This window comes from Electrophorus electricus, chromosome 14 (genome assembly GCF_041902795.1).
Source record: "Electrophorus electricus isolate QZ-2024a chromosome 14, ASM4190279v1, whole genome shotgun sequence".
NCBI lineage: Eukaryota > Metazoa > Chordata > Actinopteri > Gymnotiformes > Gymnotidae > Electrophorus > Electrophorus electricus.
The window spans coordinates 22,500,582-22,516,493 of record NC_137510.1 but is presented as its reverse complement, the minus strand read 5'-3'; the positions used below and the strand labels follow the sequence as shown (position 1 = coordinate 22,516,493).

At 43.1% G+C, this 15,912-nt stretch overlaps 2 protein-coding genes across 6 annotated transcripts; both read right to left on the bottom strand.

Moving 5' to 3' along the window:
- Window positions 1-36: 36 nt before the first annotated feature.
- On the bottom strand, window positions 37-4,117 carry cyp21a2 (cytochrome P450, family 21, subfamily A, polypeptide 2). Of its 4 annotated transcripts, none has more exons than XM_081696237.1 (12): window positions 3,930-4,117; window positions 3,056-3,247; window positions 2,829-2,918; window positions 2,557-2,711; window positions 2,330-2,425; window positions 2,103-2,213; window positions 1,936-2,022; window positions 1,743-1,829; window positions 1,373-1,486; window positions 962-1,128; window positions 755-876; window positions 37-652 (listed from the first exon to the last, which is right to left on the bottom strand). In XM_081696237.1, exons 1-12 carry the CDS (start codon window positions 4,057-4,059, stop codon window positions 408-410), a joined length of 1,596 nt encoding a protein of 531 aa, XP_081552363.1. In that variant the 5' UTR covers window positions 4,060-4,117; the 3' UTR covers window positions 37-407. The 4 variants fall into 4 exon arrangements, with proteins under 4 accessions (XP_081552363.1, XP_026854898.2, XP_081552364.1 ...); XM_026999097.3 differs by having other exon boundaries at window positions 755-858; window positions 3,930-4,116; XM_081696238.1 differs by having other exon boundaries at window positions 1,743-1,826; window positions 3,930-4,116.
- Window positions 4,118-5,328: 1,211 nt separating this feature from the next.
- Window positions 5,329-15,644, bottom strand: tnxba (tenascin XBa). Of its 2 annotated transcripts, XM_081696235.1 has the most exons (15): window positions 14,591-15,644; window positions 13,104-13,756; window positions 12,650-12,853; window positions 10,317-12,566; window positions 9,878-10,000; window positions 9,630-9,773; window positions 9,409-9,528; window positions 9,151-9,306; window positions 7,937-8,061; window positions 7,341-7,473; window positions 7,092-7,243; window positions 6,862-6,958; window positions 6,595-6,756; window positions 6,355-6,518; window positions 5,329-6,075 (listed from the first exon to the last, which is right to left on the bottom strand). In XM_081696235.1, exons 2-15 carry the CDS (start codon window positions 13,615-13,617, stop codon window positions 5,968-5,970), a joined length of 4,452 nt encoding a protein of 1,483 aa, XP_081552361.1. In that variant the 5' UTR covers window positions 13,618-13,756; window positions 14,591-15,644; the 3' UTR covers window positions 5,329-5,967. The 2 variants fall into 2 exon arrangements, with proteins under 2 accessions (XP_081552361.1, XP_081552362.1); XM_081696236.1 differs by lacking the exon at window positions 12,650-12,853.
- Between the last annotated feature and the right edge of the window lie 268 nt (window positions 15,645-15,912).

The following is a 15,912-nucleotide window of genomic DNA, read 5'->3' as shown; positions in this document are numbered from 1 at the left end:
ATATGACTGAAAAAATGGAAGAAATCACAAGACGAATAACGTGTGTATATTTAATGAGCAACATATCATACACATACACATTTCATACATATAACAGTTTTTTTTCCTTCTTTGTGGTCACTATAGCAAACCTTTGGCACAGTTATACCTTAATCATTGCAAGAAAAAGCACAAGTCTGATTTCAATTTAAATGGCTCAGCTCTTACGCAGTTAAAATTGTTCAGCTATTCAGTTCTAAAACACTTTCCTTTCCAAAGAAGGCTGGGTTGGGAGTTCATGTATGGATATGTGTACCGCAGATCAAAGGCTGAAAAATCCTTTCTATGCTCATTTGGGATATGACAAGTAGCAACAGCCACAGACCAATACATCTGAGTTCATTATAACCACTATTGACTATGGTCATTTATTTGGCTCTAGGACGGGCTATGACTCTGTAAGGCCGGGCCTTTAGGACTACGCTGGCCACCCCACGCAGGTCAGGGAGTGGCTCTTCTTGGCTGGCTGGCATGAACTGGAAGTCTCGTAGCAGGTAGGCAGTGAACAAGAAGAGCTCCATTTTGGCCACAGACTCCCCGAGACATAGCCGTGCACCCCCTCCGAAAGGCATGAGGGCCCGGAGGGAACCACCGCCTCTATCCAGAAAGCGCTCTGAAAGAAAGCAGATGCTTTATCACCATGGCTCAGCACTGGGCTGTATCTTCCTCCGGGTCTCCCAGTTGGCATATGATGGGGGATTAGCCGCCTCTCTACCTGGTCTGAAGCTGTATGGGTCACTCCAAACCTCTGGATCATGATGGGCTCCAAATAAATTGGGGATAATCACTGTGTCCTTGGGGATGAAATATCCTGCAATTCTACGGAGGCAGTTACACCTCACATGATCAGCGTAAATGACGACTTGCTCGGTAGGCAAAAACAAATCACACCGCGCTGCGCTGTGTTCCACTGCAGATTTACCTGCTGTCCCGGCTGGCCTTGTGCGGCACGGCTAGCGGAGCGACAGGCCTCAGTCTCAGCACCTCGTTGATCACGGCACACAGATAGGGCAGCCTGTGCCTGTCACTGTAGCGCGGGTCCTGCCCCTGCAGCACGGTCCTCAGCTCCTCATGCACCGCAGCCTGCACCTGGTGAGCGGTAGGGCGGACCAGTGAAAAGGGAGAGAAAAAGAAGGTAGCAGGACCTAAAGGCACAGATTCAGCCGGACGTGGGATGGATCGCACTCCACTCGTGGAGTAGCTGTTTAAGCTAGGGTTGCGCTTGCAGGAAGTTAAACCGGATGCTACTCTGTTATCTTAGACTACGCTGTAGCCTGAGCACAACGTGAGCCTGTAAGAGGTCAGTGCAGCTTCTGTATGCTCCTCTCAGCACCTCTGGCCTGTGCAGGAGGAATGCGATGGCCCAGCTGAGCCAGGCTGCAGCAGTCTCTGTTCCTCCTATGAGCAGGTCCACTATAGTCATGTGCATACGGATGGCTGTCAGAGTCTGGGTTCAAGAAGCAGGAGAGACAGAGCAGATATGTAACCAAAATAAAGCCTGTTAAGACACTGTGCCTTTTCCACTACATCAAAACACTTTATAAAAGAACATTTCTTTGTATTTCCAAACAGTAGGATGACTTCCCCATTGCATAACTTACAGAAGTGTTTTACAGGCACAGTAAGGTAATTGTCGCATTGTCATAAATCATTGGTCTTGCTAATTGATCTGCTGTAATTTATTTAATGTTATAGCTACACACCATCTTCTGTGCCGTTCCATCTGGAGATTCGAGGCACCGTAGAAGTGAAGCTGCGAGAGTTCCCTCTTCTTTACCACCTGTTTTCTGCTGGAACGGCATAGGCAGGGTGTCAGGGGTTTATTGACAGACTGATAGCACTACATGCTACCTGATTTTTCCCCACAACACCCTTATTTAGGCCTTCAGTTTGCACCTTAAACTCCTCCAGGTGGGTTCTGATGAGTTCATTCCGTCTAGCCACCTCTTTCATGAGACGGGAAAAGGGAGGATTTGGCAACCACTGCAAGGAGAAATGTGTGGATGAAAGAGTAAAAGCAGAGGAGCTAAACAGGGATGTGGAGGGATTCAGCACCAGCTTACCCTGAGCAGAGGAAAAGAGTCAAGGGCCGTGATCCAGGGTGAACCCCACAGAGCTACGATCTCATTCAGACAGCCATGCAGTTCCTGTAGCTCCACTGAACTTTTGTTGTACTAACAGAGAAAGAGAGATGGGATAGGTGTGAAGGAGTGTTGCATGGGATGCCATTGCCTCTGACAGGAAAAGTTATTTATATACATATATAGACACGCAGTGCAGCACCACTAACGGATTTTCCGAAGGTCAGTGTGGTGATGACGTTACTTGCTGCTACGGTAAAGTCTTCTGACAGGTCCACTGCTTTCTCGTTGTAGTCCAGCAACACCTGTTGAAGACCGAAATAATCAGTTTGGCTGTGCGTAGAGTTAAATCGTCATTTAAATCTCATGAATGGGTCTAAATCTGATTTGGATATTACCACGTACTGTCAAAATAAGTGTGTACGTGTGTATATACCTGCTTGAGATGAAGTGCTTGCTTTTCTATAATAGAATGCAGGGAGTCAGCAGTACAGCGCTGCAAAGCACTATGAGCCAGGCGCCGATGGGTCTTCCACTCCTCACTGTAGTCACCCAGAGAGATGGACTGGCCCCCACCCGACACTTTATCACCTGTGAGGGAGAATGAAGGCCAGGGGGCAAATGAAGGCTTAGACGGTGTACGAAGAGGAGGGAAAGGATTCTTTCAGCAGTACTGACAGTATTAGCAAGTGACCGGATTAACATTACCAGTGTATGAATGGGGTCTTCCTGCAAAGTCTGACCACTTTTTGACCAGGGCTTCACGAATGATCTCACTACTGTTCAGAATCACCATGGCTGCATGAAAGAAAATATAATGGTACATTGTGATCGGAGCACCTTTACATTTCAGTTATTGATTCCTATGGTGATTCCTATGGTGATTTTTATGGGTTCAAATTTGAAATAAAGTTGAGAAAATCTGAAGGGTTAACTGGTGTTGCCACAGTAGAGGCGGTAGATGTTTCCATAGCGACGTGCCAGTGCTGTCAGGTGCAGGGGGAGGTGGTCTCGGGTCAGCTCATGTATGTTTCCCAGGAGGGGGAGAGGAGGAGGTCCAGGGAGACAGGGAGAGACAGAGTGAGGGAACAGCGATGAGAGGAAGTGCCGAGGTTTGGGCACGAGAGCTACGCAAATGAAAGAAAGAAAGAAAGTTGATTTTACTGAAAAAAGATGCAGTTGCAATTTGACCTCTAGGTTTGAAACGTTGATATTGAGTGTGCTGTATAATGCAGGGCTTCTACATCCTGGTTCTGGAGTACTGCTACACTGTATTTCAGTCATTTCCCAACTCCTAACCAACAGACGTCCCTCGTCAGCTAATTATCATGTTTACGAGGACTGTATCGGACAATAACAAACGCTAGAACATGGAGGCGGTGCACCGAGGGACCAGAAGTGGGGAAAAGTGGTTTATTGTACAACTCCCTATAGCAAATATGAAATAAAAACTAATTAATTTGTAAAAACACAGAAAGTCTGCTTTGATGTGGTCAACATTCGGGGAATGATAATAGTCTTTGTTCTTGATTTGAAATAATTACATTCATTTATGTATTCATGTATTCACTTATGAGTGCATGGAGTCACACCACAATTAATTAAAAATCTTGCTTATGTGAAAGGTTAAAGAAAGAACAGGGCATTTTAGCAAAGATTTTTAACTTTGCAAGGGCCTGTGGCTCCTCAAATACAATGCTGTAATGCCTTCCCTTAATTTCCTCCCAGTAAGTGATCAGAGTGGCCAGAAAAATGTGAGGAAATGTGTCCAGACGTAATGGCCTACCAAATTTAAAGAAATGTCCTTACCTTTAGTCTGGCTGTTGGTACTGCCATCCGTATTGGTCTGTCTGTAACGTTTCCCTGGAAGATGGATGACAAACATCCACATCAGGAACAGCAGTGCTGCACCCAGGACACACAGCGCCGGTCCCTCCATTGCCTCGGCGGATGTGCTGTGTACAGCCTAACCCTGTCCTGCTCTTTTATTATCTCTCTCCGCTACGTATCTATCACTTGCTGTTTTCTATTCATTTATTCATTCCAACACCAAGGATGGGTAAATATTGATTCGACCTTCGTTTCAATGCCGGACAAAGCAAGAGGAATGAAGAGCTGACAATGTTTTGATTGTGAATTTATTCATGTATATTACTGATATTATTATTATTGTTATTATTATTATTATTAGTTACATTTCTTGAACTCAAGGATGCTTTACAGACAGATATCAGCTTTTAAAATCACAGACACTGATATACTACAGTAGGCCACAGTAGGATTTTTTAAAGGTAGTGCACACAGAATATGAATTGGTATAAAGGTCTAAGGCTGTACACTGGGTTACTGTGCTGTTACAAACCCCAGGAACAACCATCAGCCCCGCACAACCATGCCCACTCGCACACACCCTCGATCTGACTCACCAGAATTCTAGCACACACCTGATTCCCATTTCCCTCATTACTAACCCCTTTATAAGCCCCCCTTCCCCGTGCACACGTCGCAAAGTATGTGCTTTCCTGGTTACTGACTCCTGCTTGCCTTCTAGACTTCGTCTCCTGCCTGACCCTCGGACACCTCCTGAACGCTACCTTGTGCATCGACCTTGGACCGACCTGACTATGCTTAACCATGTTACTAAACATATCTGTTTGATTGAAAAAATAAACCTCTGCAACTGGATCCACTTCAACGTGTGTGCAATCGTTACATGTGCATATTATTTTATAGTTTTAATAGCTGAACTTCATCCTGACATATTGCCTTTAGTGCTGGTAAAAAAAGAAGCCATTCGTTTCTGAAAATGTAGTGAATTACCATATATCATAAATATATTAAAACATAGATTTAGGTCTGTTAAGCTTATCAAAGGGATACAGTGTAAATGTCAGTGGAATCTTTTTCATTGCCAAACCAAAGTACAAATGTTAAACCACTATCCAGAAATGGATCTACTGTTAAACCAGGTCAAACTGGCATGCCAGCCAATTGCTATGAAAAATCACATGTTTAGTCACTGAAACCAAATACATAGCTCTTCTGTGTGAATTACAGACCCACTTTCATTGCTAGTACATGCCATACTTTTCAAATAAAGCCATCAATATTTCAGTATTTTCGGTGGAACTCTTGACTACTACTACACTAGAATACGTTGGTATTAGAGCCCAGAGATTCTGAAACAACAAACCAATCAAACTCCTTGTCCTGGCTGTCCTTTATTTGGCATTTCTACAGACATCACGTGTAAAAACAACACATTCATAGAGCAACTCTGAATGGGGCACTGTTATGATCAACCCAAGAACAGAGAACAGAGAACAGAACAGGGTCTTCGAGGCCTTTGGTCTGAAACCTTCACATCCCACAGAATGTAACAGTGCATTCATTTCAGTAGCGCTTAGATTCAGGAACATCTGGGCAGTGAGCCCTGTGTAATGTTTAGCTAGCATGGAGTCTTTGCCGTAGTTATATAAAAACAGTTTGTTTGTTTTTTTTAAAAAAACCTTTTGAGCGAGAATGCCCCTTTATAAGCAAATACATAACATTTTTATAGATGTTATGACTTAACAAGTGGTACACAGTATATCTAGAATACATAACTGGTTGGGACAAAAAAGGTAATATGAATATTGAATATAAGAATGATGTTTGTTATTTATTGCTGTTGTATATTTTAAACAAATTTAGCCCTGTACAACTGGTATAAAATAGGGAGGGACAGATTGCTTGCCTTAAACAGTCAAATATTGATATATGTGGGTGAGGTATGTACAGTGCAGGCTGTGCGTGGGCTGTTGTACAGTAGATTAAGAAGGAGCACTCCGTGGACAGACAGGCTGGTCTAGCGCTGGCTTTTCATCACAGTGGGTCTCAGAGAGACAGGCCGCACTTTCATCTCAGTGAACGGCAGGGAGGTGTCCTTTCCCTTCCAGTCGATCCACACGACCCCCTGACGAACAGAGGGTAGTAACAGTCACAAGGCGAATAATGTATGCCGAACAATGTACGAATAATGTATGACTTCCCAAGCACGGGCATCCGCGGCCTTAAGGTCTTTGTCATAGTTTGTCATCATTGTACAGAGGTGATGAAATGTGAGGTTTGAAATGAGCATTGTCCTTTTGTGTGCATTTTTGGTTTAGCATAATATGAGATTATTATGAATGTAGTATAAGATACTGTCCTAAAAATCTAAGACACTGTTCTTATAGTGCACTGGATCTCCTACCTGGTTCTCAGAGAACGTGGCATAAAGGCCATTGAGATTGGCTTTGTAGCAGTTCTTGTACCACCAGCCTCCCATATAGGCCTTGGCACAGTGGATACTGAGGGGCCTGGGATCCTTGTCCTTGGTGGAGAATGGACGACCATTGTGGTACCTCATGGAGTCCCCTGCAGACACACAGAGAGATGTGCAGACAGACAAAGTGCTACTGACAGACAAAGTGCTATTGGACCTGAGGCTTACCAGCAGTGCCAGTGTATCCGAATAGTTCAATGGCATAATGATTTTCCTCAGATCCCACAGTGAAGCTGGAGTAGTGAGCATAGACAGTGTCGTTTCCTGAACGCAGGTCAATGCGCAAGCTCATTGGAGTCAGGCTCGTTAGGGCGTGAAGGAGGTCATTTCCTGTAGAGGGAGGAAAATAGAGTCAGAATGAGCTACAACGTAATACCGGCTCAGCATGTGTTCCAATACCTTGTGCACCTTGGCGGCTATTTTAGGAAATCTTACCGAGCCAAAATTCTGTACTCAGGTGTCCAAATCCCTTGCTGTAATCTTTCCAGCCTCTAAAGAAATCTGTAGATCCATCCATTCTTCTCTGGAATACCTAGCAAACAGGCATGGACGTGTGTGTAAAATGGGCAGCCAATCACAGCGAGCGCAGTAAAGAAGACAAGACCACTGTTAAGAAAACTCTGCACTTAGGCAAAAAAATCATATGGGGTAAAGGTGGTGCCTACTGTCCAGCCTCCTCCGTCAGTCTCCATGTCACAGTAGACCCACACTGGCTCGCCGTCGGTCCCCTCGGGATAGACCTCGGCCTCCCCAGATTCCTTCACCCCATTCAGCTGCACCTGGGAGCAGTCTGTTGGGTACGGGTAAGGCAGCTGGGCTGGGGAAAGCGAAGGCGAGAACCCGGGCAGAGTTAGAGGGACCAGACATTCACAAGTCAACATTTATGAGAAGCAGTGAAAGGATGATGAACTAACCAGTGGTGAATGCACTGGAGAGAATGCTGATATACTGCCCTTCACGCTCTCCATCTACTTTTATGGTGTAGTTAGTGAATGGCATCAGACCGGTCAGCTGATATCGTGTCACAGTTGGATTCAGGATCACTTCCTATTTGTGCAAGGAGGAAGCACTGTAACTTAGGTGATTCCACTGGAGAATACAACGTAAAAATCTATCATTTGTGAACGTATAATTCACTATGAAGTTCAAAGTACTAGTACAGCCCAGGATGAAACAAGCTCTCTGTTATGATTAGGCAAAAGGTCAAATTACACTCTCTACTTAAAACATTGGGTAAAATGAATGAAATAATTAAATAAATCTTAAATCACATCCCATAAGACGTCCTTTGCACAGGTGCACAGGTCCTTTGTCGGTTTCTAGAGAAAATTTTGTTTTGCAACCTTTTTTTTTGGAAACCACATAAAAACAAGTTTTATTTTAACCTATAATAGTGTCTAGGCTGTGGTAGAGTCCTTTAAGTTGTGTTACGAATCAGAGTAACTTTGTCCCCAGTGTTCAAGCTCGGCAATAATAACAGTTCTACGTGTAAAATCTATATTATATTCACCTTAATCTCCTCTCCTAGCTGGTATGTAAGCCTGTAGCTTCTGAAAACCAGACGAGAGGCCTTCCATGAAATCACAGCTGAATTGAAAGTGACTTCACTGGGTGTCACTGTCTGAAGCATTACTCCTAAGAAATAAAAAGAAACATGAAAAACTCATGGTACCATAAATGAACTGAAAGCTGCTCTCGCTTAAATCTTTATTTGTGTAACACCAAAACCAGGAATAGGATGTAATTACACAGTTTATTAAGTCAAACAAACAAACAAAAAGGAAAACCAAGAAACAGTACAAAAACTGTAAAACCCATACGTAACCAAAGCCCACAGTGTGAACCAGAAACAAAGCTCAGCATAGCAGGCAAAACACATCATTGAATCATCATCTGTGAGGAGTACCCAACACCTGAGGAGTCTTTAACAGTCTATTGGTGATTGAGGGAATATGAAACAGGTGTGTATGGGTGGCGTTAGTAAGGAGAAGGCCAGGGAAGCTGAGTGTGGATAGGTCCCGCCGGAAGGAGGGGGTGTGGCCAATTTATTTACATATAAAGCACTTTTCTTTTTTTAGTCTGAAATCTTAAAGTACTTTACACAGAAAATAAAACAATAAACAGTCAATACTGCTCACACTTTGTTTATGATTTAGCCTATAAAGCCTGTAGCAATTTGCACAAGTTTCCATGATCGAATAAGCTTCATACGCACATCCTCAAACCCACATTCTTTTTTTCCACAAGCTCACAGGCTTTAGTATGGCATTATGTTCTAAATGTGGAGCAAAATGCCTTTGTGGTCAGATAGACCATTGTTGATAGACCATTTTTAGACTTGAAGAGATCTGATCTGGCTAGAATATGGACAAAATAAAAATAATATATAATTTTACGTAAACACTGACTGTTTGGGGATGGTGAAAGGAAACTATAGAAGATATACCTACAGTGTAGCTTCATTTGCTGGATTTAAATGACCAACAAGTTACCCTTGGCAGGGCATTGTTCAAAGCCATTCCTATCAATGCAATGTCACAATACCAGTAGCTGATATGCAGATTAGCTAACAACATGAAGGTCAGGACAAGAAGGTAGAAAAGAACTGTAGCAAATGTACCATCACCTGACGCTTTAATGTGATCTGAGGAGGAGCCTGTCTACATACACTCTTTTGTGCACCATTAAAGTGGTAATCTATGGTTGGAGTTGCTCATCATTTACCACTTGCTGTTGTGAAGGTTGTGGAGACAGAGCTACTCTGGAGGCTGTTGATTTGGCTTCTGATTTTCACTGTGTAGAGAGTAGATCTGTGCAGGCCTTTGAGTTGGTGCTCCACTGAACTGCCAGAGAGCATCACTGTCACTGTCACATTAGGAGCTATGAAAAAAAGGACGCTACATTAGACAAGGAATGAAATAAATGACTAGAAGAGTGCTAATGGACCACAGGAGCAAAACACCAATGATGAACTCCACTCACATTTTGCAGACCCATAAGTGAGGATGTAATGGTCAACTTTAGCTTGAGCAGGCTTCCATAACAGTAGTGCTTTGGTGTCTGTAACATTCACTGCATGGAGATAACTGGGGGAGTTGGGTACTACAAAAGACAAATGTTGAAGGGTAAACACTGAAAATTACTTATATCACAATTTAACTGCTGCACAGTATTGTTGTAATTACCTAATGTAACGTATATACCTGTAGTAACAGAGGCAGTAGTCGGCTCACTCTCGGTTGTTTCCAGAATGGACCTCACGCTAACTTCATAGGAGGAGCCAGCCGAGAGCTTGGAAATGAGAACGTGGGACAGCTGTGAATCAACAGACATGGATCCAGTCTCCCCTGAAAGCAAACAAAGCAAAAGTCATTTCTCTTTATGACAGGTGATCAGGTAAAACATGCCATAGATGCAGAATGTGGGTAAGTATCATAGGTCGCTATAGTACCATTTGCAGAGTTGGTGTATGTGACCTTGAACTCTGTTACTTTGCTTTTAGGCTTGGTCCATGACACAGAGAAGGATGTTTCTGTAATATTGCTGAACAGAAGTTCTGTGGGTGGCTCAGGACCTGAGGAAGTATGAAAAATCAATAAGATGACTAGATCAAACACAGAATGAAGAGCTTTACACAGCAGTTGAGAGAGATTTAGTTATATTTGAGGGTAGCGATTCAAAAAGGTCATCCTCATTCTTGTTTAAACATGCAAGCAATCTAAATTTAAGTTTTAAATCTTTAATGGGTACAAGTAAACTACTTTGTTTTATTTATATTATCTTGTTAACTCTGTTTAAATACTGATGCAATGCTGAGTCAGACAAGAAATATTAAATACATTTGACATTAATGTGGTAGGAAAAGATTGTAAAAGTGAAAGTGTGCATACCTGTGGACACAAAGAGACGGTGAATTTTGGATCTTAAGCCTCGTCCAGAGCTGACCACAGAGACTGAGTACCGCGTCTGAGCTAGAAGATTCCTGAACTGATAGGAGCGAGCAGAGCCTGCAAGCACCTGGGTTGACTTCTTCGAACTCCTTCTATCGGGGGTTCTGAGGGGTTCTAAGGTTCTGTTTGAACTGTGTAACTCAGCCTCAGTTCCAGCAGTAGGTTCATCATCATCAGGTTCCTTTGCGCTATCTTCATCCTTATTTCCTGATAGAACTTCCTTTATTGTCACTGTGAATGTCTTGAACAATCCCTGAGGGGCTTCCCATGTTATGACAAATCCAGTTGCGGTTATGTTATGAGCCTCAACCATCCCGATGCTGATCAATTTCTTGGTCCTGTTGACGTGCGTTTTCGTCTGAGTGGTCGTTAACGTTTCCTCACTGTCCACCTTTTTCTTTACGGACTCTCTCAGATCTGTTGTCACATTGCTGTGGACGTGCTTCTTATCTGTTTCAGCAGACATTGTTTTGTTCGCATTGCTCGTCACCTTTCTTTTTTGAGCTGTTCCATCTTTGAGAGCCACAGCCTCGCTGCCCTGCAGTAACATTTTGTCTTGGCTGTAAGATGTTGCATCTACATGGCTATCTGCCTTCTCCTTTTCAGACGCTATTTCTTTAACAGCAGCTGTCGCGTCACCCTGGGCTAACTTTTTGTCTTTTTGTTCAGAAATTGTACCAGCACGTACATGGACGTTTACCATTCTCCTTCCAGCTGCTTCTTCTTTAAGAAGTGTGACATTGCCCTGATGCACCTTTTTGCCTTTTTCATTGGAAGCAGTTGCATTTAGGTGTTTTTCTACCTTTTTCTTTCCAGACGTCACTTCTTTGAGAAGTGTCGTCTCAGCTCCTGGTAATAATTTCTTGTCTTTCTCACTGAAAGCCATTACATTAAGACTGCCATCAACCTTCTTTTTCCCAGATGCTCCTTCTTTAAGAGTTGTGGCTGTGCCGTGAGGCATCTTCTTGTCCTTTTCAGGAGAAGCAGTTATCTCCACATTCCTTTCCACTGTTTTCTTTACTTCTTTGACAGTCACTGTCTCATAGCTTGGACGTAATGGCTCGTCTTTCTCATGGGAAGCTGTTACATTGCGATTGCTGTTGACCTTTCTTTTCCCAGACGCGTCTTCTTTAAGTGTGACAACACCCTCATGTGGCCCATTTTCTTTTTCAGTGGATGTAGTTGCATTCGCTTGTTTGTCCTTCTTCATTCCTAACACCACGTCTTTAAGAGCCTTTGTCTCAGTGCCATACGTTAGCGTCTTCCCTTTGCTGTAAGAGGTTGTAACGTTTGCGTCACTCTCTACTTTTCTCTTCTCAGATACTCCACCTTTAACTACTGCAGTCCCATTACTCTGGAGCAGCTTCTTGTCCAGTTTGGGAGTTGGGAGTTGGGAGTTGGGAGTTGTGACATTTAGATGACTGTCTACTTTCTTCTTTCTGGTGGATCCATCTTTAGTCAGTGTGATGTTACCCTGGAAATGTTGTATCTTGACTTTTTCACTGGAAATTGTTACATTTACATGTTTCTCTGTCTCTTGCTTTCCAGATGCTCCTCCTTTAAGAGCTATTGTACCATTAAGTTTTTTCTTGTCATTTTCTGCAGAAGTCACATTGAAATGAGATATTTTTCCCTTTCTGGTGCTGCTTTGAACAGTCACATTTGATGATGCCTTGGTACCCTTTGCCAAACTGACAAAAACTTTTGAAGTGGCATTTGATTTCTTACTGGTGTTTTCAGATACATTCTGGTTCAAAGACTCTTGTTTCACACTCAGTTTATCCATGGATTCCTCTTTAGATTGCACTTTCAACTTGATATCAGTTTGTAATGGCTTCTCTGATCCCATTGTTAGAAGTGTTGCTTTGCCTCTTGTTGCTTGCTCCTGATGCCTGGACCGTTCATGTTTTAGCAGAACTGGACTCAGTGGCATCTCCTTCCTGGTCCTCGTATCATTGTTTTGGTGTTTAACCATGCTGGTTTTAACAGGCGGCTTGCTTGTACTTGTTTTTGCTGCTGTCTTGTCTTTTTTATCTTTCGTCTGCTCTTTCTCGTCTACTTTCTTTAGAAATATCGTCTGTTCTGCCTGGGTCTTTTTCCCGGATGAGATATCTTGCTTGGCAGTGCTGCTCACAGATGGGACCTTCATGGGCAGCGTTCCCACGGTCACCTTCGTTTTCTTGTCAGCACCTGTTTAAAAAAATGGAAAAACATGTGAAGCATGAAGAATATTACGTTCTAAATGCCACAGCCACAAGCATCGTGTACGTCACCTTTGCTGCAGTCTAGGCCTGTGAAATCAGTCTGACACAAACATTTCCCATTCACACACTTTCCCTTCTTGCTGCAGTTGGAGGGACATGTTGTGCCACTGCAGTCTGGACCACTGAATCCATGGTGGCAGATACACTTTCCTTCTTCACACCTGCCCTGGTTGCTACAGTTATTTGGACACTGTCCTTCAGAGCAGAGAAGACCTGTGGATATGGGAGACCTTCTGTGATTTGAATGTAGTATAATCATCCTTACTGCATGTAAGTTAACCCTACAGTGTAAGTAAACAAAACCCCTATACACTAAAATCTGTGTACCAGTGTACCAGCTGCTTAATAAAGCTTTCCCCTGGCCAAAGATCCTTTACCAAGACTGCAGTTCTAGGTGGCTGTCTGACACTTTTAATAGTCTTAAGATCTGTTGAAAAATTCATTCCAGTGAATGCCTACTTACACTTCTTCTTCTTCAGAGTGGCCACTTCCTTTTCAAGGAGCTCTACTCGCCCCTTCAGTTCAGCTACCTCTGCCTCGCAGCTCCTTGTACCCAGCGACAGACTAATGTGGTGCGTCATCACCAGGGGAGAGCCAGACTTCACAATCAGCTCTGTCTCCCGCACTCTGCTTGTGTTGACTGCATCTTTCTGAGGCTCCTCCTGAACGCAGCCTTCACTGATGATGACTGTGATTGGGGAAACTGAGGGAGACTTGTCTTTGGCGGCCTTTGGAATGGCAGCAGTAACTGCAGGCTTAGTGGCAGAGGACAGTGTTTGGCTGACATTGCTGACTTTATAGCTGGCCGGAGGGTTTTGAGGTTTCGGTTTGACGTTCAGTAGCGAGGTCGCTGTCTTTGGGACGTTGAGGCTGATAGCGTGAGGTGTTGGCTTAGCGGAGTTTTTTCTCTCACTAACTGAGGCTTGAAGAGAAGGAAGAGGAGTTAGTAGGAGGAGGAAGGCCAGAGAGATGAACATGATGACCTGCTTACAGAAGAGCAGTCACTGATTTCAGTAGACACAGGAGAGGGTTTACTCAGACGTTAAGATTTAGGTAGAATCACAGACAAAATTGCCTGTTAGTGTTTGTAAATAATGGTGGTAAAACATGGATTTCCTGCAAAAGAAGAAAAAGAAAGAACTGGGTGAGGTTTCTAAAAATACGTATCCCTAACCACAGCACTTTGGTGAAATCTATTGACATGCATGTACCATGTATCAATTTGGGGTACATGGAAGGGCACTCAAGTGCCTGCATACAATTAGCACTTACAAATTTCCTTTCATTTAGAATGCACAGACCAAGCTAAGAAAGAAGTCTATCATAGAAAAATTAGAATGCATACAGAAGACAAGAAGACTGAGCTCAAAATCTCCCAAAACTCTAAATCTCTTTAGCAGCAGAGGGACTATACTACACTAGCAGAACTGTACTGTGCACTGAGGTCTCTTGTCTTTGATTTGACTCTTACATAATCTTTGCTTAGGGAAACTACATGCTACATGCCAAACCAATTTTTAATTTAAAATACTTCTAAAAATTAAATTAAAAAATAATAAGTTAAAAATGAGAGAGGGGGGTGGGTGGAATTTAGCACTGGCAAGCTACAAAAATTTACCCAGACAGTAACTGCCAACTCTCTAAGCTGAATGCTTATACTCATCCTGTGAAGGAGGCAGTGTATGATTTTTGGTCAAAGAGGTTGAATTCAATAAAAATCTGAAATGAATGAGGCATTTCAAGTCTTCATTTTCACCCCAACAAATACACTGATTGATTGATCAATTCATTCATTAATTCAATAATATATATACTATGCATTTTCATTTTTGTATATTAAGAAAGCAGTACAAGTGTGAGCATATACCAAAAAAAGACCACGAAACCTATGAATGAGAAGCTGTAAATCTTATAGCAAGAAGAATGGCGCAGGATAAAACGGAGACTTACTTGGACTCCGGCTCGGTCCCTGTCCTGCTCTCTCCAGGGGCTACGAGACCCTGCGGTGGGCAGAGAGTGAGAGCTGGGGCTTAGGCAGAGGAGCAGAGGGGCACCTCTGGAGAGGAGGGGGGGAAGCCCAGCTGCCCAGGCTTAAATGTGGGTTCCAGGGTCCCCGCCTCTCTCTTGGTTTACAGTAAGTGCGTTACTCGTTCCTGTCGAACAACCTTAAAGTTTTGCATTAGCTGACGTGAGGCAGCTGTGTTTCTGCACTCTTGTTTATGGTTTGGGTGTCATAATGCAAGTCACGTTATTTTAGTTTCATTTCTGTTTATTTAAATTGACGTTTTGTGATGGGGACTACCACAGGAAAAAAAGGTTTTATAGGATTCATGCTTAAGATGAACAAGGACAATCTTTGAAGGGTAAGAGTCGGTACATAGATGTTCCCTTTCACATGTTCTTGTTGTATTTCACTCATAGTGCAAGCATATCATGCGTTCATTATTAATGCCATAAAGCACAATAAAGCAATTCACTATGAAACTATTTGATGATAATATCACCAGCGTTAATAGGTCAAACTGCGTCTCTGGTGAGCTCTGAAAAGTCTCTTTAATTGGGAATATTTTTCACTTACTGAGTGAGGGAGTCACTGGTGTGACTACGTAACTACCTCCCCTGACCTCCTCTAAACACACACACGCATGCACAAACATGCTTACACATGCACACATGTATGTGGAAATACATGCACGAGCATTTTTGTTCTCTTAATGCTGTAATACTGCTCTTTGAGGAAAATGTTAAAAAATGAACTTTTCTAACAACAAAAAGTATTATTATTTTTATTAATAATATTATTATATGCAAAAAAGTCCACCTTTTTAAAATCTAGAGGGTCAGTGTGTTAAAGCTCATTATTTTGAACTTCTTAAGGAACTGAAGCATTAAATACCAATAACCAATGACCGTCTCTTGGGTTACTACATAAGACATGTCCAGTACTTTGCCCCTGTATGCCATAAGGCTAGAGTCTGTGAACCCTCTCCCCATGAACATAAAGGGGGCTTAGTCACTGGCTACCTGCTCTCTGATGGGTAGTCTGATCTCAGCTGCACTGCCACTTGGATCTACTTCACAGGATGCTACATCAGGGCCACATCGCTCCCTGGGACCAGCCTCCTGCGTCTGACCCGACCTTGGCCTGCTGAAGTTGGGCCTGTGCCAGACCTTGAGCCGTCATTGTGGTGCATGCATCTAACCAAACACGTACGTGTGCACATCTGTTGCTCCCTGAATTTCTAGATCAATGACAGAGGAAAAACCTTGTA

What these genes read in the sequence shown, in the direction of transcription:
- cyp21a2 (XM_081696237.1), bottom strand. Translation starts at nt 4,059, where the DNA reads ATGGAGGGACCGGCGCTGTGTGTCCTGGGTGCAGCACTGCTGTTCCTG. An exon ending in CACTGACCTTCGGAAAATCC is followed by an intron (nt 2,214 to 2,329) that starts GTTAGTGGTGCT and finishes TTTCTCTGTTAG; the next exon opens with TACAACAAAAGTTCAGTGGA. An exon ending in CCCATACAGCTTCAGACCAG is followed by an intron (nt 653 to 754) that starts GTAGAGAGGCGG and finishes GCTTTCTTTCAG; the next exon opens with AGCGCTTTCTGGATAGAGGC.
- tnxba (XM_081696235.1), bottom strand. Translation starts at nt 13,617, where the DNA reads ATGTTCATCTCTCTGGCCTTCCTCCTCCTACTAACTCCTCTTCCTTCT. An exon ending in CCGTCTCTTTGTGTCCACAG is followed by an intron (nt 10,001 to 10,316) that starts GTATGCACACTT and finishes ATACTTCCTCAG; the next exon opens with GTCCTGAGCCACCCACAGAA. An exon ending in CACTTATGGGTCTGCAAAAT is followed by an intron (nt 9,307 to 9,408) that starts GTGAGTGGAGTT and finishes TTTTTTTCATAG; the next exon opens with CTCCTAATGTGACAGTGACA.